This window comes from Cricetulus griseus, chromosome 7 (genome assembly GCF_003668045.3).
Source record: "Cricetulus griseus strain 17A/GY chromosome 7, alternate assembly CriGri-PICRH-1.0, whole genome shotgun sequence".
Taxonomy (NCBI): domain Eukaryota; kingdom Metazoa; phylum Chordata; class Mammalia; order Rodentia; family Cricetidae; genus Cricetulus; species Cricetulus griseus.
In genome coordinates this window covers 13,187,616-13,207,552 of record NC_048600.1, presented here as the reverse complement: position 1 = coordinate 13,207,552, position 19,937 = coordinate 13,187,616, and the positions used below count along the sequence as shown (strand labels likewise).

Below are 19,937 nucleotides of genomic sequence, written 5' to 3'. Positions count from 1 at the left end.
CTGGGAATTTCAGCAACCGGAAGGGGAGGTCGGCGCCTGCGCGGCACCGTGGCTTCCCCAGCGGCCTGGCTGAAAAGCTTTGAGAGTGAGGTTGTCGCGTGTCAGCCGAACCTTCCGACCATCCGTTCCCACCCAGGCTGCTTGCCTTGTGGAGAACTGAGCCAGACCACACTGGTTCTTAACTGCAACCCCGAGCTTCGACAGACTAGGAGACAAACCCTCGCTGCAAACCAACGGAGGATCCACTGATTTTCTGCTGCTAGTGAATGAGCAAAGACAGGAAGAAAGTTAAAGGGGGGCAAGTCTAGCCTGGGCGGGTGCGCGGAGCTTCTGAAGAGATCCTCAGTCCTACTGCCAGACCTGGTGCCACTCCGTCCCTGGGAGGTGGCCTGTATGGAGGAAACAAGTGCAACGAGTTTTCTTGAGCCATTAAAACCATACTTTACAGGTGTGCCCATAACCAGGAGGAGGGTGAATAAAATGAACAGGAAAAGGTGGAATAAGGCAGCCTTTCCTTTTCCAAAGAGTCTTGTCCATTAATTCTCTTGGATGAAGATTGAGGAAAAGTAGAAATCGGTGCACACTTCTAATTCCAGCACTTGGGAGGTGGAGGCAAGAGGATCAGCAGTTCAGGGTCATTCTAGACTACTTGGATGTTGGAAGCTGCCTGGACCACATGAGACCTTGCCTCAGAAAAAATGAAAACGAAATAAGGGGGAAAGCAGGATATGTCCTCTCCCACCTGTAGTCCTTTTGGAGTCCAGGACTTAAGGCCCTACCTGGGTAACCCTGTCTCTTAAAAACGAAAAAGAAAAAAAAAGAAAAGCGGGGGAGAAAGTATGAGAGTTTGCAAAAACCTATGGGAGGAGAGAAAGAGGACACCCAGTTCTCTCATATCCCCTTATGCCCAAAGGCAGCATTTTGAATGGATGTCTTCTTCCTATTAGATTTGGCTCCTCAGCATTGTGTAGAGTCACAGATTTACTTCTGTAATGAACACAATCTCTTAAAATCTTGCTGCCTCTGATTGAGTTCCCTTTATCACAAAATTGATAACTATTTTTGGAAAAGAGATTCTTGTAGCTCAAAGTTCAAGGTACACTAGTGAAGACTATTTTCAAGCTTTCAGCCCCACAGGCAATGAACCCATTTCTTATTGTTGATCCAACAACACATTTCATGTATTTATGCTCCACTGCCCTTTCTCTATCTCATCCCCTTACTCTACGTGCCCTGGAGCTAACCACTGACCTGCCTCAGCCTCCTAAGTGCTTCTCTCTCATTACAAGCACAAACCTCCATGCCCAGTTTGTCTTAAAAAAGACGGATGCTTTCTTATTTATGTACACGTGTGTGAGAGAGTATGCACACATTGATGCAGATGCCTTTGGAGGCCAAAGTGGGTGTTCCGTCCCCTGGTGCTGGAATTAACAGGTAGCTGTGAGCCATGTAATATGGGGTTGGGGCTCAAACTGGTCCTCTGCAACAGCAGCAAGCACCCATAACCACTGAGATATCACTCCAGCCCCTCTCTGGCTACTTTTAACTGAGCATACTCCTGTATGAAAATTTTTCCTTATTCTATATGCCTGCTCAGTATATAACTATATGTACTTAATTAGTATGTAATTATGTAGTTAACTACATAGTCCTTTACTGATACTACTGAGTATATGGTTTCTGGTCTTTTGGTGTTACTGCATTGTTGCTATAATTAACTTTATGTCTAAGTTAGTTCAGACATGCTACTGCATGACTAGGATGTATGTCTCAAAGTTGAATTGCTGGGCCAGTGTTTAGGCAAACACATTTGTAGTTTTAGTTGAAAAGCATTTTTTTGGATGTTCTCAGTCTCTCATGTTTGGTTGGTTGGTTGGTTTTGGTTTTTCAAGACAGGGTTTCTCTGTGTAGCCTTGGCTGTCCTGGAACTCACTCTGTAGACCAGGCTGGCCTCAAACGCAGAGATCTGCTTGCCTCTGCCTTATGAGTGCTGGGATTAAAGGTGTGCATCACCACTGCCCAGCAATAGTTATTTATACTTTTCTAAGCATGAGGCTGACCCTGTTGATTTGCTTAAATTTGATGACTGAGTGGCACATTCAATCTAAAAAGCCTACAAGCTCATACTGACCTAAGAGTAAAATGATACCACTGTTAGTATTCAGGTATCTGTATTGGCCTGCCCTTGGGGTTCTGATAGGATACATCCTCAGCTGCAGCCACTAAGAGCACCACTGTGCACATTCACTGTGTTCATATGTTCCCATTTTAAAGGGTCCTGTCCACCTCCTTTGCTATCTGTCTGTTCCTCCCTCCCTCCCTCTCCCTCCCCCTCCCTTCCCCCCCCCCTCTCTGCCTCTTTTTTCTGCTGCTCCTTGTCCCCAGAGGCTGGTCTTCCTGGCACCACACTTCCTCATTTACTTTCCCCCAATAAAAAATCCCTCCACCCAAGCTTTGTCATATGGCATCTTTCTCTTGCTTGCCACGTTTTTAAATTACAACAGCCAAGTATGGTGATCCAAAGCCTGGAATCTTAGCACTGAGAAGGCCAAGATAGGTTTTAAGGATAGCCTGGGTTATGTGACAAGACCCTGTCTGAAAAATTGTTTATCCTGCCTTTCCAGTATGATTTAGTTTAGGATAACACACTGGTGTGAGGTTCTTACTCGGCACCCCTTTCTTTTTTGAGTAGGCTGACTTGCTATGTAGCAGCCTAGGCTGTCACAAACTCATGATTCTGCTACCTCAACCTTCCCTGGGCTTGATTACAGGTGTGTGCCATCACACCCTTTAAAATGATTGTCATTACTAAATTTGGAAGGCCTGAGAGTTAGAAAAAGAAACACATTCATATTCCAGTGAAATTATTCAGATAACCATTAGCAGTTGGATAAATAAAAGGCTCAGGGGAACCTTAAAATGTCAGGCCACACTCTAAACATAAAACCACAATTCGCCGGGCGTTGGTGGCGCACGCCCTTAATCCCAGAACTCGGGAGGCAGAGGCAGGTGGATCTCTGTGAGTTTGAGGCCAGCCTGGTCTCCAGAACGAGAGTGCCAGGATAGGCTCCAAAGCTACACAGAGAAACCCTGTCTCGAAAAAACAAAAAACAAAAAACAAAAAACAAAAAAAACAACAAAAAACCCACAATTCATGGTTTACTTCCTGATAACAAAGCAATATGAAGCAGCTCAACCCATTAAGGTATCCCTACCAAAAAGGTGAATAGGAAATTACTGGGCTTAGAGAAGTGAGTTAAATGACACCACTTAAAAAAAAAAAAGAAAGAATGAAAGAAAGAAAGAAAAAAGGTCCTTTAATCCCAGCACTGGGGAGGCTGAGGCAGAGGCAGGTGAATCTCAGTGAGTTTGAGGCCAACCTGGTCTACAAAGAGGGTTCCAGGACAGCCAGGGCTGTTACACAGAGAAATCCTGTCTCGTGGGAAGGATGTGGAAGGTGGGAAGGGTGTGGAAGGTCATTCTGAAAGAAATATTTTTCTTCTTTTGAGTACAAGGGATGGAACCCCAGGATCTATAGACTAGGCAGGTGAGGTGCTCTCCTACTAAGCCACATCCCAGCCCTGCTTATGAAAAATAGCAACCGGTTGTATGAATTTGTTCTGACGCTGATTCAAAGTAGCCTACTGTAAAATGCCAGTTTTGAGACAAACATGAACACTTAATTATGGGTTAGATAATACTAAGGAAGCATTATTTGGTATGTGTGAACTTCTGTATTTTTAAAAGACACATTGAAGTCTGCAAGAATGAAATGATTAATGTCTGGGATTTACTGTACAGTGACTTCAGCAAGGGAAAAAAATAAGGGCACTCTTGTGCCCCCCCCCCCCATTAAATGTAATAAAAACAAAAAGTATGGCATATTTCAGCTCTTGGGAAGAAACTGGAGTTCAAGGCCAGTACCTGCCACATAGTTCAAGGCTGTGAGACCTTGCATCAAAAGAAACAAAAAGTGGCAAGTTTTTATAACTGTTGCATCTAATGATGAAAATTTCTGCAACAGTTCATTCACTCTGTGAACTATATGGAAATTCAAAAAAAAAAAAAAAAACAAAAAACTGGCTGATGGTGGCATACACCATTAGTCCCAGCACCGTGGGAGGCACAGGCAAGTGGATATTTGCAAGTTCCAGGCCAGCCTGGTACATAGTGTGTTCTAGGTCAGCCAGGACTACATAGAGGCCCTGTCTCAAACCATAAATAGATAATAATAAGTTGACCAGGCCTTTAATCCCAGCACTCCAGAGGCAGAGGCAGAGGCAGAGGCAGAGGCAGGCAGATCTCTGTGAGTTTGAGGTCAGAGAACCCTTCTCTTGAAATACCAATAAATAGCTGGGCGTTGGTGGCACACGCCTTTAATCCCAGCACTTGGGAGGCAGAGGCAGGCGGATCTTTGTGAGTTCCAGACCAGCCTGGTCTCCAGAGCGAGTGCCAGGCTCCAAAGCTACACAGAGAAACCCTGTCGCAAAAAACCAAAAAAAAAAAAAAAAAAATAACACCAACTTATTAAGGCTAGGACTTGTGCTAAGGATGTTCAAGGTAAATGTGTTCTACAACTACACAATTTTAGCGCTTGGTCTTTCTGCTTCTGCAACTGAGCACTGGGGTCAAAGGCATGTGCCTACCATATCTATTTGTGACATATTGATATTCCTTCTCATTCCTAGCTCAGGTACTACACAAAATATCAGTGATAATGACCCAAAGCATGAATAGTTTTTTTTTGTTTAAAAAATAGCTTTTTAAAAAAATTATTTAAAAACATATTTACATTTTTGTTTTTGAGACAGGGTTTCTCTATGTAGTCTTGGAACTTGCAGTGTAGACCAGGGGGCCTCAAACTCAAAAATCTTTTTGCCTCTACCTCCTGAATGCTGGGATTAAAGGCATATGCCACCATGTCTAGCTATTATTTTATGTGTGTATGCATCTTGTCTGTGTTATGATCACCATATGCATACCTGGCGCCTGAGGTCAGAAGCAAGCACCAGATATTCTGGAACTGGAGTTACAGATAGGTGTGAGCCACCATATGGCTGTTAGGAACTGAAAACAGTCCTCAGGAAATTAATCAATGATTCATCTTTCCACCCCCAGTAATTGTTTTTGAAACAAGGTCTTACTTTGTAGCCCTAGATGGCCTGGAACTCATTATGTAGACTAGGCTGGCCTTTAATTTTAGAGACTGGCTACCCCAGCTAGGACTAAAGGAAAGCTCTAGGAGTGCTACCATGCCTGGCCTATGAATATGTTTGATGTCTACACACACCATCTTGCTCCAAAGCACAGATAGGTTCATAGTGGGTGATAAGGGTTGCAGAGTGTGCTCCTGACTCAAGAGGTAGAGATGCTCAAGAGACAGATACAAAGGCAGCAGAGGTTTTTATTGGCCCCACTCCCTCTCACTGGTCACTGCTCTTGACTCGAAGGACAACAGGCACAGAACTACAAGGGATCATGCCCAATTCTGTGATCACCAGATCCACCAGCTCAGGGGGAGTCACATCGTAGACCAGGTTCAACAACCGGAGCGATGGGTGGTTCTGCCAGTTAGCCAGGGCTACCTGCTCTCCCCGCTTGCACTGCAGATCATCGGGGTCATCTGCAATGAGAAGCAGGCCTGTTAGCACCCTTTTAGAAAAGAAGCCTTGCTTTCATTTCTCCTCCCCTCTCAAATCTTCTCAGGTCCCCAAAAGCCTCAGTTCTGCTCTGCTTACCCAGCTCGTTAGAGACAAAGGCATCAGTCTGTACGCGTTCACAGAACTTGTATGTTTCACAGCAGACCAGTACTGGAACATTATGCGCTCGAGCTACGAGGGCCAACTGTGCTGTCCCTACCCGTGACATCACAGATCCATTGGCCAGGAGTGCATGAGCTCCCAATAGCACCTTAGAAACCTGTTTGTTTTACACAATGTGGAAAGGGAAGAAAAAAATGTCATGTTCTATCAGTATATAACAAGGTCCCCTGCTTTTGTCCAGGATAGCAGCACTAAGCAACAACCAATGCCTGTTCCTTTTGGTGACTGCTTCTTTAATATGATCTTGTAATAACTAAATTGTGCTATTGCATGTAGCAGTTGCTGTTTTCTTTTCTTTTTTGTTTGTTTTCAGGCAGGGTTTCTCTGTGTAGCCCTGGCTATCTTTAAACTCACTCTGTAGACCAGCCTGGTCTTGAACTCAGATATGCTGGCCTCTGCCTTCCAAGAGCTGAGATTACCAGGTTACAGGGCAACTAATTGCTTTTTTTCTATTAAGGATAAGAGGTGTTGGGTGTGGTGGTTTACGCCTTTAATAATCCCAGTATTTGGGAGGCAAAGGCAAGCAGATCTCTGAGTCAAGGCCAGCCAGGACTACATAATGAGACTCCTGTCTCCAAAAATATAGGCTACACAGAGAAACCCTGACTCAAAAAAAAAAAAATTATTATAATGAAATAATCTATTACTATTATTATAAAAAGGTAAGGGCCAGTGAGGTGGCTCAATGGGTGAAGTCACTGCTAAGCCTGACAATCTGAATTCTTTCCTCAGGATGTAAATAGTGGAAAGAAAGAACTGACTCTTCCAAATGTATTGTCTGACTTCCACATGGGAGCCATGGCACGCTGCCTTTGTCTACCCCCACTCCTCACACCCCATACTCCCTGCCACAATGAATAAATACATGTAAAAAAAAAGAATAAAAGGTAAGATTATGTCTGTGTTACTATACCCTTTCCCTTCATCTTTGGAGTTCCTCTCTTGTGCGAACCCTCACCTCTGGGAGCACATAGGAGGCTGCAGGAATCAGCAGGTAGGAGGTGGGGACCCCAGCATGGACAAGAGAACGGAGCATGCGCCTTCCCTCAAGTCGGGGCCGGCTGTCCACCACCACTACCCGGAACCGCCTGCCCTCGACCCAGGCTTCCTGGAGAATTCGTGACACCAAAGATGAACTAGATATGGAGAAGAGATGATATAAAAGTAGCTAACTGGTGGCAGTTTGCAAAGGCAAGGGGCAGACTTTTCTCCTGTCCATTCCCCCTCCCCAGGTTTTTCAGTCAGGTATTCACCATACCATCCATATACCAGGATCACGTCCCCGTCACTGATCTTCTTAGAGGCAAACCGTGAAATTGCCTGAGCTGCAAGCACAATCTTCTCTTGTACATACCGATCAATGGCTTCTCTAAGTTCTGACTTTGCCTAAATGTTGAGAGAACAGTGATATAATTCACCCCCTGATTGTCATACCATATGTGCACAGCATGGTGGCACATACTTTTGATCCCAGCACTCAGGAAACAGGAGCATCTGAGTTCAAGCCAACTTGGTCTATATAGCAAGCTCCAGGACAATCAAGACTGCATGGGCTATCTCAAAACAAAAATCACCATGCTATATGCTTGAATACGTATGTAACAATGGGCCTGAACTGGGCCCCAAAATGCCAAGAATGCATATGGTTGTCTAAGCAGTGACTAGAGCTGTGTGGCATGTCAACACATGTATTCTGGAAGTGCAGAATGTGCTGCTTATCCTAACCACAGGCACAAGCCTTTCCCATTCCCAGAATCCCTCATTACCTCCTCTTCCCGCTTGGAAGTGCTCATGCCAGTGATTTCCTTGTTAAGGAACTTGATGGCGTTGCACATGCTTGCAGACAGGGGGCGGCACTGGGTCAAGAAGCTGCAAAAACAATACCTCATGTTTGTGCAACTAGTTAGGGCTTTAAGAGAGAACAGCAAGATGAAAATAGAGAAGGGCATAAGAAAGATGCAAAGGGACCTGCATGACGGCTGTGCTCACCTGATGTAGGGTTTTAGTTTATTTACAAGATCCCTGGAGAGTTCTTCATTGGGAGGTGTTGTGTAATCCTGAATCACCTATAGAATACACAATCGAATCAGCAAAATGCTAGTTAAGTAAGGTCTCTAAATGGGACAGAAGCAAGCTTCATTAGGAAAATATTCAGAGTGTGTGTCATTCCTTCTTTGTCTCAGAGATGACCTTGGGGAAACATACCTGCTGCAAGGCTCGAAGCAGTGTGATACACCGGGCATTGGAGCCACTGATGAGGCCCTGGGAGTACTGCAGACCAAGTCGCACCATGGCTGGGTGGATCACAGAGGATGGGATGCTGATGGGACGGTGGTGTCACATACTTTTAAAGAGAACTTGAGTACCTCTTGCCCCATGCCCCTAATGAAAAGGAACTTCCTTCACTAGTATAGACTCCCCAATTTCCTTAAGTTTTGTCTTGGGTTTGTACCCCCGCCCCACATCTCATCTCAAATTCGCAGCTACTTTTAACACTGAGTTCCTCAATCTCCCAAACTTAGAACCATTTCCCTAAGATCCTACCTCATGTACTGGGTCAAGGAATTTTGTCTGCTGTACTGGGGTAGGTGGGAGAAGAGGCTGACTTTGGATCCATAATCCTTTCGTGTAGGAACCTTGACAAACCAAAGGTATGTGACCAATAGTTCAGAATTCAAAACTTAAGGACAAAGCTGGAAAGAAAGTAAACTCATTTCTTTGACACCACTACTCAGTGTGATTCCAGACCTTTGCTTTGCCCAGGGCAATTCTCCAAGTTCCAAGCCCACTTCCTACCTGTTGTCGCTCTGGTTTTCTAACAAGCCTCCTCAGAAGTGTGGGGCCTTCGACCTGAAGGTGCTCAGGGAGTCGCTTCACGCCTGCAAGTTAATAGTACGTTTTCAAGATGCTATATGTCTTGACAGGTGTTTTTAGCTTGTATGGGACAGCAGGAAATTAGGAAGATGGGAAGATGGAGTAGAGGGAGTCAAGATGGAGCAGGGATGGAGTCAACAGAAAAAAATTTAAACTCTGTCTCCCAAGGTAAGAATGGGAGCCCACGCTGGCACAAGAATTTGGAGTAACTGGAGTTTTAACATGAAGAGAAGATACCTGAGGTGGCTTCTCCAGCTGTGCTGGGGCAGGCCTGAGGAGGGGGCCCTCCTTGTTCCCCTTTCCTTGCCTGTTTCAGGGCCCGCTCTGCCTCCTGCTTGGCTCTCCTTTCAGCGCGAAGTTCAGCCTTACTCCGGCCAGCTGGAATTTTCTCCCCAGCAGTGCCTCCCAACTCTCTACCAGGTGCTGGGAGTTCTCTGGTTGGGTCTACTAAAGACAGAGGGAAGAAGGACCCAAGCCCAAGGATGGTAATCTTTCTGACCCAGCCAGTTTTCCTTTTAGTTTATCTAAACTTTTTTCTTTCTTTTGGTCTCTCTATACCGCTGGCTGGCCTGGAATTCACTGTGCAGACCAGGCTCACCAGGAGTAGAGATGTGTTTGTCTCTGCCTCCCAAGTAACCTCTTTAAAAAAAAAAAAAAAAAGATTTATTTATTTATGTATACACCATTCTGCCTCCATATATGCCTGCACGCCAGAAGAGGGTATCATATCTCATTACAGATGGTTGTGAGCCACCATGTGGTTGCTGGGAATTGAACTAAGTACCTCTAGGAAGAACAGCCAGTGCTCTTAACCTACGAGCCATGTCACCAGCCCAAGTAACCCCTTCCGTACTCGCTCAAATCAACTTTGTTCTGTCTCCTCCACCAAATCCCTCAACTGGCATCCTTCCCCTGCCCTGTAAAACGTCCCCTCACCTTGACTCTGAGCTGCTGATACAGCAGAGCCAACGTCTTGGTCTGCCCCCTTTTCCTCCTTCCGTTTCTTTTTCTGCTGTTTCTTTTCTTTCCGAAGCTGAAGCTTTTCTTCTTGGGTCATCTCCCGCCCGGCTGCCTGAGACACAGACACAGAACTGCTTGCTCTTCCCCAGGCAATGCCAAAGATGTAGCAACACTACTGGATGCTTACTAGATTCCCACGAGGTTAAGTCCCTAATCCTCTCTGACTTCTGTTACAAGTCTACATCTCATAAGGAGAGAAACTTCTTTAGAGCCATAGTCACATACCGTCAAGCTCTGTAAAAATTTGGTTCTACTGGGAAATGAACTGAAAAGGGATGGGATATGGAGCCGAATGAAAGTGACACAGCTTCCCGTGCAGCGCTTGACAGGCGACTTGGGAGGTTCTCCGTCACTTACCCCTGGCCGCGGAGAAAGTTCTGCCTTCATCTCGGATCTCGATTCTGCATCAGAAAACAGGGCACAGAGTGAGCCAGAGAGGCTCCGGGAGAGCTTGGGGAGACTCGTCGGCGCAGCAGGCTGCTGGGTTGGCATGACCACAGCTCGGCTGCCCGGCGCGAGGCGCTCCGGGATCCGCGTGGGGACGCACTGCGCGGCAGGATCAAAGGACACGCGGGGGAGGAAAAGGGTCAGTCACCCTTTTGGGAACAGCCGGCAAGCCGCACCGAGCTGCGCCCCTAGATCATGTAAACCAGAGCCCGGTGATGCGCAGAAACCGGTGGGTAAGGCCCGAAGACGATTCGGGGCTCCGCACCAGCGATTCGGCGATCATCTGCTCCTGTACCAGTTGATGCATCCAGCCTTTCACTCACCTTCGCGGACTGCCACCACCACCGCGGCCATGACTGTCGGTCCTAGGCTCCTCCCGCCGAGGTCACTCCGACTACAGCGCCACCAGGGCTGCAGGCTCTCCCGCCGCCTCCCGAGGAGTTAATCTCCAGAGGACTACAACTTCCGGCGTGCATTGGGTCCCGCCCCGGACTACGGATCGTGGTGAGGACCATGGGACGTTGGGTTGCCAATTAGGATAGTCTCTGGCCCTCGACTACAGCTCCCAGCATGCCGAGGTAGCTGCTCGCGGAGCCGACGTCCTACAGTCTTCCCACCTCGGAGTTCAGGCCCCCCAAAATGGCGAGCTGGGCTGCGGAGACGCGCTGAGTGCCGGAGGCGAGCGAACAGAGCCGCTACGGCCCTGGTAGTCCGGAGTTCTGCCTTAGGGAACATGCACTTTTCCATTCCCGAAACTGAGTCCCGCAGCGGGGACAGCGGCGGCTCCGCCTACGTGGTGAGGAGCTGCTAGAGCTGGGCCGGGGCGGGGATAACGGGCCGGAGCCCTTGGAGCGGCCTCCAGCCTTCGGACCTCCCTGGAAGCCATCTCATGGCTCAGCTTCGTACAGAAGTCATTCCAAGCTCCAATAGGTTCTTTGGGCGATTGCTTTCCCCGGCCAGGTCGCGACTGGTGGTGGGCATTGCTGTCATCTGCGGGAGGGAACTGCTGCACCGGCGCCCGAGTTTCCCCTGAACTGGGCCTTATGCTTAGAACCTGGCCCTGGGGTGGGGGGTGGGGGGTGGGAGTAGGCAGGCTAAATCCCGGGAAGTCTCGGCACGTTGCACAGACGGATCTGTCAGGCAACTTCCGGCCAGGTTTTTGGGGGCAAGAGGTGGTTCGGACTTCGACCCTGAGACGTTTGCCTGCTTTTGTGTCTTCAGGCCTATAACATCCACGTGAATGGAGTCCTGCACTGTCGGGTGCGCTACAGCCAGCTCCTGGGGCTGCACGAGCAGGTGGGAGGAGAGCCCCTCTCTAGATGCAGTTTCAAGCCCTTCCATGCGCATGGACATTAATTCCCTTTCATTGCATTCCCCTTTAGTCACTGCCACGGTGGAAGGTGTGCCTTGTTAGCGTGACATTTCAGGGAACTCCCAAGCAGCTGGTTTCCCCCAATAACCTGCTTCTCCCTAGAATCACGTCGTCCTTCCTTTTCCGAGCTAACTGCTTTTTCATCCTTTGCCTCTGCATGGAAAAAATGAACCCTATTAGCACAAGCTAACACAAACCATTCGCTGATTTCCTTGTTGGTTCTTGGCTCCTTTCAGTGTAGAACTAACTGTTCAGTGGTCATGTATGTGAGCTTTGTAACTCTGTAGAGAGCCCTGGATCCACTGACAGCTAGTTGTCAATCCTGAGCAAGTTACCTCATTTCTACAGTCTCACTTTCTCTAGATGAAAAATAGGTTTTTTAATCAGCAAAGTCCCTTCAACACACTGTATGAGTGAGCATACTGTGACTTTATTATTTGTGCACTTGAATGACCCTTGTAATTGTTCTCTACTTCTGTGAGGGTTCAGTGAACAGTCTTGCTAGACAATCAAAGGGCTCCTGAACCCATGAAAGCCCATCCTACAGTGTACATATACACATTAATACGTATAAGAATTTATACCCAAGATCCTTGAAATCCTGACTCTTCCAAAGTCCTCTTTTCTCAGATGACCACCCAAGAAGACTTGGTGAGTCTCAGTTGCCACTTCTCAGTTTCCATGTTTACTCAAGAATTTTCTCTCTCTCCACATAGCTTCGGAAGGAGTATGGGGCCAATGTGCTTCCTGCATTCCCCCCAAAGAAGCTTTTCTCTCTGACACCTGCAGAGGTAGAACAGAGGCGAGAACAGTTAGAGAAGTACATGCAAGCTGGTGAGTGGATGCATAAACTCTAGGCTGTGCTGAGGACCCTGGGGAGAGAGTAAGCCAGATGGCTTTGTCATATGCCCTGTAATAACAGAGTTAGGAAGCCTCCTGTCTGATGATACTTAATTAGTAAAGCAAATAGCCATCAAGGATATGAAACTCCATACTAGTAAAGCAACCTGGAAATACTAGTATAACACTAGTTTTACCAGTGATTTAGATTGGCTGGAGAATTTTGTATTGGATATGCTTTAGATTAACATCATTGTTATTTCCCTAGTTCTGTAAACTGTACTCAACTAGATTTCAGCTAAGGGTGGGGCAGGTGAAGAATTTATGCAAACAGTGTGTGAGGTGAGGCCAGCTGGGGTGTGGCAGTTCACCAGCTGGGATGTGGCAGTTCACCATCAACCCAGGAAATGGGGTTGGACCTTCGAAGAAGAGGACTCAGGGACGCCAACTGAGTCCTAAGTTACTAGGATATCATTCTCTTGACCCAACAGTTCGGCAAGACCCATTGCTTGGGAGCAGTGAGACCTTTAATAGTTTTCTACGTCGGGCCCAACAGGTAACCCATATTTGAGAGAAAGACCTGATGGAGGAAGCATGTCACTTTAATTACCTGTTTTGTTTTTTTTTTTTTTTTTATGGAACAAAGCTTCTGTTCCACCACTGAAGTTAAGGGAAGCCCAGCCTGAATTTAAGAACCTTATCAGAGGGGGTTAGGAAGTTAGGGTGCATCTGAGCAGGACCCTAGACCTACATTAACAAGATAGGGTCTCCCATCCTTGTTTGTTGGTACAGGAGACACAACAAGTCCCCACAGAGGAGGTTTCCTTGGAAGTGCTACTCAGCAATGGACAGAAAGTTCTAGTCAATGTACTAACTTCTGATCAAACCGAAGATGTCCTGGAGGTGAGGTGCATGTTTAGCATAGCCCCTCTGCCCAGTGAACACTTAAGTCCGCCACTAAAACTAGCTGGTTGGATAAGCTGTCCTTCTTGTTCCCAGGCTGTGGCTGCAAAGCTGGATCTTCCTGATGACTTGATCGGGTATTTTAGTCTCTTCCTTGTTCGAGAAAAAGAAGATGGATCCTTTTCTTGTGAGTGTCTCTGGCCTTCACTGCTTCCGGCCGCGGTTCCGTCGGACTCTTGTCAGAGTAGGACATTCCCTCCAAGCACTCCATTGGTTTCCCTTCCTCTTTAGTCTGACCACACTTTTCTTTTTTTAATCCGTAGTTGTACGGAAGCTGCAGGAGTTTGAGCTGCCTTATGTATCGGTTACCAGTCTTCGGAATCATGAGTATAAGATTGTGCTCAGAAAGAGGTCAGGGCCAGGCCGTACAGTGGGAGAGGGCCTGGGTTGGATTTCTGGGCACATACTGAGGTAGCTGCTTCTGGCCGGGGGTGGGGTGGAGAGATATATTGAGTTTTCCCTAAACGTCCCACCATTCCCCCATTGTACACTATTGATTAGCATATAGTTGGCAATTGCTTCTGTTTGCCTTACCCCAGCTTAGCCACATTACTCATTTCCACCCTTTGGCCTCACAGTTACTGGGACTCTGCCTATGATGACGATGTCATGGAGAACCGGGTTGGCCTGAACCTGCTTTATGCTCAGGTAAGCTTGGAGGTGCCTTAGAACCCTTTCCCTGAAAAGACTGTGATACTCCACTTCCCCAAGAAAACACCATCTCTCTGGTTCCAAGTTCATGGGAAAGTTCCTGGAATACTATCAGAGCTCCTGGCACAACTTTGCCTCTATAAACTGATAAGGTCAGGGTCTCACTGCAGATAGCTCTCGTGTGGTCAGCCCACTTTGATCACTTCATTGGAACGGCTAACTTAGAGCTCCAAGCTCCCATTCATTGTCTCCATGGTGTGTAGACGGTGTCCGATATTGAGCATGGCTGGATCCTGGTCACCAAAGAGCAGCACCGGCAACTCAAATCTCTGCAAGAGAAAGTCTCCAAGAAGGAGGTGAGCTTTTTGCCTTGTCCCCTACAAGGGCAGTCAGAGCTACTCCCTCTGTAACTCACCACACTTGGTGACCATTTTTCAGTTCTTGCGGCTGGCTCAGACTCTGCGGCACTACGGCTACCTGCGCTTTGATGCCTGTGTGGCTGACTTTCCAGAGAAGGACTGCCCTGTGGTGGTCAGTGCAGGCAACAGTGAGCTCAGTCTCCAGCTGCGATTGCCTGGCCAGCAACTCCGTGAAGGCTCCTTCCGGGTGACCCGCATGAGATGTTGGCGGGTTACCTCCTCTGTGAGTTTTGTTTCTGGTTTTGGGGTTTTTGTTGTTGTTTTTGAGACAGCTTCTAGTTATGTTCCTATTACTGACCTGGAACTATGTAGCCCAGTTATCCTTGAACTCATGATCCTCCTGCCTCAGCTTTCCAAGGGGGTGGCATTAGCACACCAGGCTTTCTTCTGTGAGTTGGGATGAGAGGGGAAACATTCTGAGATGGGACCTGGCAAGCCTTGAGAACCCAGGCTGCAGAGGTCCACAGCTTGGCCAAAATGAATTCAACCTGAACCTTATTCCTTTTTTAGGTGCCACTCCCCAGTGGAGGCCCAAGCAGTCCAAGCCAGGGTCGGGGAGAGGTGCGCCTGGAACTGGCTTTTGAATACCTCATGAGCAAGGACCGGCTACAGTGGGTCACCATCACCAGCCCACAGGTATGAGCGCACCCTCGGAGCTCTTATGGAGCCCCTAAGTCCCCAAGTCTAGGCTTCCAGGACTCCATGTCAATGGAAATCCTTGTATTAGGCGACCTGGCTGGGGAGGACGTCTCTAATCAGTCTGAACTCTCTTCTTCCCCTCAGGCCATTATGATGAGCATCTGCTTACAGTCCATGGTGGATGAGCTGATGGTGAAGAAGTCCGGGGGCAGTATCAGGAAGGTAAACAGCACCAGAGCAAGCAGCTGTATGGTTGTGCTCTCCTGCTGTGTTCTAGGAATAAGCGTTCTCTTGGGAGGGAGGGGAAGTGGCTGGGCTCTGAGAAGAATGTTCCTGCCTTTATCAGTACTTTGGGTCTGTCCTCAGATGCTGCGTCGGCGGGTGGGGGGCACCCTGAAACGTTCAGACAGCCAGCAAGCAGTGAAGTCCCCACCGTTGCTTGTAAGTTAATGTCAGTCCTGGCCTTGACTCCCAGCCCTGCCTTCCCTTCCCTCTGCTCCTAAGTCTAACTGCTTTGCCTCCTTTTCCCCAGGAGTCACCAGATGCCAGCCGGGAATCCATGGTCAAACTCTCAGTGAGTTTCCGAGTTGGTGAGGTTGACCACAGGGGGCTCACAGGCTGCTGCCCTCTGACCCTCCTCCCACCTCTGTTACAGAGTAAACTGAGTGCTGTGAGCTTGCGGGGAATTGGCAGTCCCAGCACAGATGCCAGTGCCAGTGCTGTCCATGGCAATTTCGCCTTCGAGGGCATTGGAGATGAGGATTTGTAATCTCAGCTGCCTGGATGTCTGCCCTCTACCCCAGAGGAAATTTACACAGACTTGCCCTGTGCCTGTGCTCCCAAGTTAGCGGAGTCTTTTCCTACTCCCTTCTGACTTCTCTTCTTTCCTCTTGGCCAGGGGCCTCCTAACCTACCTTCCCTTTCCTGGGCTGGCAACACAAAAGATCACTGTCTTTTTCAGAACTGGCCCTTGATGCCAAATTAGCATTTAGTATTTTGCACAAAGTCCAAGGGACCATGGCTACTTGCCTTTGGGGAAGAACCATTGTTCCCCATGGGCTTTCTGGCTTAGGGCCAAGCAAGCCATGGACAAAGGGTGGGCAGAGGTCTGTGAATGGTCTGACCAGCTCCCCATCATTAAACTCAGCCTGACTGCTGCCTACCTCTGGTTCCCTCTCACTGCCCTGTCACAGCAAGGGCTATGCTAAGGGTAAGGCCTGTTTGTCATTGCCAATTCCGCATAGACATGGCTTTGTTAGTGTTTCCTTTATTATAAAGCACTGAAATAAGTTAAACAGGTGAGAGGCTGGGCAGTCCCCCAGCCAGTTCATCCATGGCCCCTGGGAGCAGTGGTGGTGAATCCAAGGGCCTAATCACTGAGCTCATTAAGTACATGAGCCAAGACCAGGCCCCCCCAGTCCATATGCCCCCCTGCCCATGGGATTTAGGCTGGTCCATATAGTGCCTAGGTTAGTGTGGAGCCCCTGGCCAGCGGGGGAGAAAGGGGAAGTGGTTTCTAGTCCATTTGTATAAAATGCAGGAGAGGCAGGGCTAATTCCTAAGGACCCAGGTAAAAGAACCTAGTTCAAGGTGAGTCTGTATGGAGAGCCCTGCTACCAGTAGCACCCAGGGCTGCTGGACCCCGAGTGTTCAAAACAGAGGGTGGGCTGTGAGGTGGGGCCCAGCCCTCAGGAGCAGAGAGACCAGGTCCTCCTGCCCCACCATGGCCATGCACCTTCTGATGGCGCTTGTAGTTGTCCCAGTGGCCTGTGGTGTAGGCGCAGGTGGCACAGCGGAAGGGCTTCTCGCCCGTATGTCGCAGCATATGACGTTTGAGGTTCATACTCTGATTGCAGCTGTAGTTGCAAAGGCTACACCGAAAAGGTTTGTCACCCGAGTGGATGCGACCGTGACGCTTGAGGTTGGCCAGGTTGCCACAGGCATACGGACAGAGCGGGCACTTGTAGGGCTTCTCTCCTGTGTGGACGCGCTGGTGCCGTTTCAGGTTGTCCAGATGAGCAGAGGCGTACGGACAGCGGGCACAACGAAAGGGTTTCTCACCACTGTGAGTCTTCATGTGCCGAGCCAGGTGGTTGGGATAGTGAGTGGCAAAAGGGCAGAGACTACAGGCAAAGCCTTTGTCACTGGGGCCCTGGGGTCCCCCGCTGGCACCCCCTCCAGCCTCTCCTCGCATGCAGCGCCCACACATGGCAGTTCCCAACCGACTGCCCTCACCCTCCTCCAGTTCTTGTCCACAACCCCGGCAGGTCCAAGGGAAAAGTAGCTCTGGCAGTGGTTCTGATCCAGATCCACACAAACCCTCCCCTTCATCCCGCAGCTGCCCACAGTCTGGCAGGAAACTGGCACCACCTGGTGGCACATGGAGGTTCAAGTCTGGAAGGAGCAGAGCATCTGTGGGAACAATGAGACATGGGCTATTAATCCAAGTATCCCTCTTGCTACAGACCCATGTCCCAGGATCTCCAGTGGTCTGCGATTTACCTTCTGATCGCCGGGGCATTGTCCCCTCCTGCTCTGTGGGACTGGGAGGCCGGGTTGGTCGTGGAGCACAGCATCGGAAGCCACAGGTCGGGCAGGGAGGAGTGGGAGGCCCTGTGTGTGTGCGCTGATGCCGCCTCAGGTTGCCCAGGCTGCTGCAGGCAAAGGGGCAGTGGGGACAGCGGTAGGGCTTCTCGCCAGTATGGGTGCGGGTATGTCGCGTCAGGTTGACGAGCTGGGCTGAGGCGTAGGGGCAGCGGCCACAGCGGAACGGCTTCTCCCCGCTGTGTGTCTGCATGTGCCGCTTGAGGTGGCTCGAGTAGTGGGACACGAAGGCGCAGAGGCGGCATGAGTACAGTAGCCGTGGGGGCAGCGGGGGCCCCCCACCCGGCCCTCCTGCCCCACAACACGGCCCCTCACCTGCCGGCCCCCCACACAGCTGACAGGCTGGGCCTGGCCTCTCACCCCTGGCCTCCCCTGGACCCCTGGCTGGCTCCTCAACTTCACTCTCAGCACTTAGCGCCCGGCCGCCCCCAGACTCGTCGTCACTCAGCCCATAGGGAAGTCCAGGTCTGGCCCCCTGAGAGTCTCCTGGTGAGACAGAAATAAGGACGGGAAAGAAATCAACACCGTTCAAGACCAAGTTCCAAATTCTCATTTCTCATTTATGGCCCCATTTATTAGCCCCTTTCATTTGATGAAAACAAAACAAAACCTTTAAGATCTCTCCCAGGAATCTAGGTTTCCCCTACACTGACTTCAGAACATTCAATCTGTCTATTTCTCTGAGCCTAATTATTGACACTAGGGTTGCCCTACACCATTTCGCTACACGGAAGAGATCAAGGGCTTGAAGTGGGGGTGCAGGCTGATACGGAAAAACATCAACTCTTGAGATAAGAAAAGACCCCGAGTTCTTAGTAAGCACTGGGTTTTGTATAAGGCTGATTATAAAATAAAACCCATCTCAAGGAGGCACAATTTAGACAATGTGGAAATTACACAGAAGGGCAGATTCTTCTTTATGGGGGTTCTCTCCCTGACATAAAAGTATTCAAGGGAGAAATGAAAGACTTAAAAAGGGTGGAAACTGAAACCTCTAGGTACAAAGGATCCGCTGCTACAGCTTAAAGAGTAGCTTATTTACACAGTCCCTTCCATGAACCTCTTAAGTGCACATACAGGAATGGGGTTAGGGACAAGGCTATTAAAAAAACGGCATTAACTCTGACATGTGAGTCACCCACCTTTGTATTTTAGCCCCGACCCAGAACCTCACCCCAGCCAAGTGATGCTGCTGAGGGCCCCCTTTAGCAAACCAAGCAATCAAATGTGTAGCCAAGCCAGTCCTAGATTGTAGCAGGAAGTGGTGTTCTGGTCACTGACACTGACTTCTAAAAGGCTTGAGTCAACACAAATAGCCACTAATCCTTAACCACCACCCCTAAACACACCTTCAGAGTCTCTCTCAAAACCCATGAGCTGGTCGTTGTGGCCGTCGCCTTCCTCCTCTTCCTCTTCCTCAAACTCCAGATCTTGGCCCAGTAGCAGATCACTCTCCAACACCAGGGCCCCGGGTCCTTCGTCGAAGGAATCTTCAGTATCCACTAAAGAGAGGAGGGTGCTTGTGGAATCTCCCTCCCAAGCCGTGCCCATAATCCGAACCAGGGAGCCAGCCATTGTGAACTGCACTTCCCGTACTCGATGACCCTCTCAGGTTCCCTTAATACTTTGGTAGGTAGCTCAGAGCTCAGATCACCGGCCCCCAAGCCTCAGGAGTACCCCTCCACCCTGACCTGAGCCCACTATACTGACCCCACCCCTGTTCCTCCCTGATCAAGGCCCATGACCCCTGACCTTTGACCCCCTCGCATTTCACGGGCTGCGGGTGGCTTTGCTTCCTCCGGGGCATCGTGACCGGCTCCAGCCCGACGCGCCTCCGGCCCGAGGCCGTCGGGCCCGCCCTCCCAGTTCGGCCCAGCCGCCGGCCCTCGCTCTCAGGGTCCACCTGCCGCCCCCATACACCGGTGCGGGACCTGGGCAGTCCCCGGCCCTGGCCCCGGAGCCCAGCTCAGGTCGCTCCCGCCGCCGCCGCCGCTTCCATTCATGGAGACCCCTATCCCCCTCCGGAGACCAGCTGGTACCTCCGTACCCGCTTCCGCTTCCGCCGCCGCACAGCCGCACAGCCGCACGGGACGCGTAGTTTGTGGGATGCACAACGGGAACCCGGCCGCAGCGTGACCAGGAAGTGATTGTGATGCTCTGCTAGCCGACCAATCGGAGACTGCAGGAGTAAACCAACCAGCCAGCCAGGCCAAAGGTACCCTTCCCCCTCTGTGTACGAACTAGGAAGTCGTGCCTGAGAATGAGGATGGCCTCCAACCGCTCGGG

At 49.6% G+C, this 19,937-nt stretch overlaps 3 protein-coding genes across 8 annotated transcripts; 1 reads left to right on the top strand and 2 right to left on the bottom strand.

The window, feature by feature from the left end:
• Positions 1 to 5,384: 5,384 nt before the first annotated feature.
• Eif2b4 (eukaryotic translation initiation factor 2B subunit delta) lies at positions 5,385 to 10,643 on the bottom strand. 5 transcript variants are annotated; one of them, XM_027424461.2, is made up of 13 exons: positions 10,487 to 10,643; positions 10,074 to 10,117; positions 9,633 to 9,768; positions 8,934 to 9,143; positions 8,619 to 8,701; positions 8,367 to 8,458; positions 8,028 to 8,142; positions 7,812 to 7,888; positions 7,589 to 7,691; positions 7,081 to 7,208; positions 6,781 to 6,958; positions 5,739 to 5,919; positions 5,385 to 5,623 (listed from the first exon to the last, which is right to left on the bottom strand). In XM_027424461.2, exons 1-13 carry the CDS (start codon positions 10,515 to 10,517, stop codon positions 5,424 to 5,426), a joined length of 1,578 nt encoding a protein of 525 aa, XP_027280262.1. In that variant the 5' UTR covers positions 10,518 to 10,643; the 3' UTR covers positions 5,385 to 5,423. The 5 variants fall into 5 exon arrangements, with proteins under 5 accessions (XP_027280262.1, XP_027280263.1, XP_027280264.1 ...); XM_027424462.2 differs by having other exon boundaries at positions 8,934 to 9,140; XM_027424463.2 differs by having other exon boundaries at positions 9,633 to 9,764; positions 10,487 to 10,598.
• A 113-nt stretch (positions 10,644 to 10,756) lies between these two features.
• Snx17 (sorting nexin 17) lies at positions 10,757 to 16,209 on the top strand. Its single transcript, XM_027424469.2, has 15 exons — positions 10,757 to 10,959; positions 11,385 to 11,459; positions 12,252 to 12,369; positions 12,867 to 12,931; positions 13,168 to 13,278; positions 13,375 to 13,465; positions 13,602 to 13,689; positions 13,917 to 13,986; positions 14,253 to 14,345; positions 14,428 to 14,631; positions 14,919 to 15,044; positions 15,192 to 15,269; positions 15,414 to 15,488; positions 15,580 to 15,621; positions 15,703 to 16,209. The coding sequence occupies exons 1-15, from the start codon at positions 10,897 to 10,899 to the stop codon at positions 15,814 to 15,816; spliced, it is 1,413 nt and encodes a 470-aa protein (XP_027280270.1). The 5' UTR covers positions 10,757 to 10,896; the 3' UTR covers positions 15,817 to 16,209.
• An 85-nt stretch (positions 16,210 to 16,294) lies between these two features.
• Znf513 (zinc finger protein 513) lies at positions 16,295 to 19,924 on the bottom strand. Of its 2 annotated transcripts, XM_027424467.2 has the most exons (4): positions 19,404 to 19,924; positions 19,001 to 19,153; positions 17,550 to 18,137; positions 16,295 to 17,459 (listed from the first exon to the last, which is right to left on the bottom strand). In XM_027424467.2, the coding sequence occupies exons 1-4, from the start codon at positions 19,456 to 19,458 to the stop codon at positions 16,633 to 16,635; spliced, it is 1,623 nt and encodes a 540-aa protein (XP_027280268.1). In that variant the 5' UTR covers positions 19,459 to 19,924; the 3' UTR covers positions 16,295 to 16,632. The 2 variants fall into 2 exon arrangements, with proteins under 2 accessions (XP_027280268.1, XP_027280267.1); XM_027424466.2 differs by lacking the exon at positions 19,404 to 19,924 and having other exon boundaries at positions 19,001 to 19,364.
• Between the last annotated feature and the right edge of the window lie 13 nt (positions 19,925 to 19,937).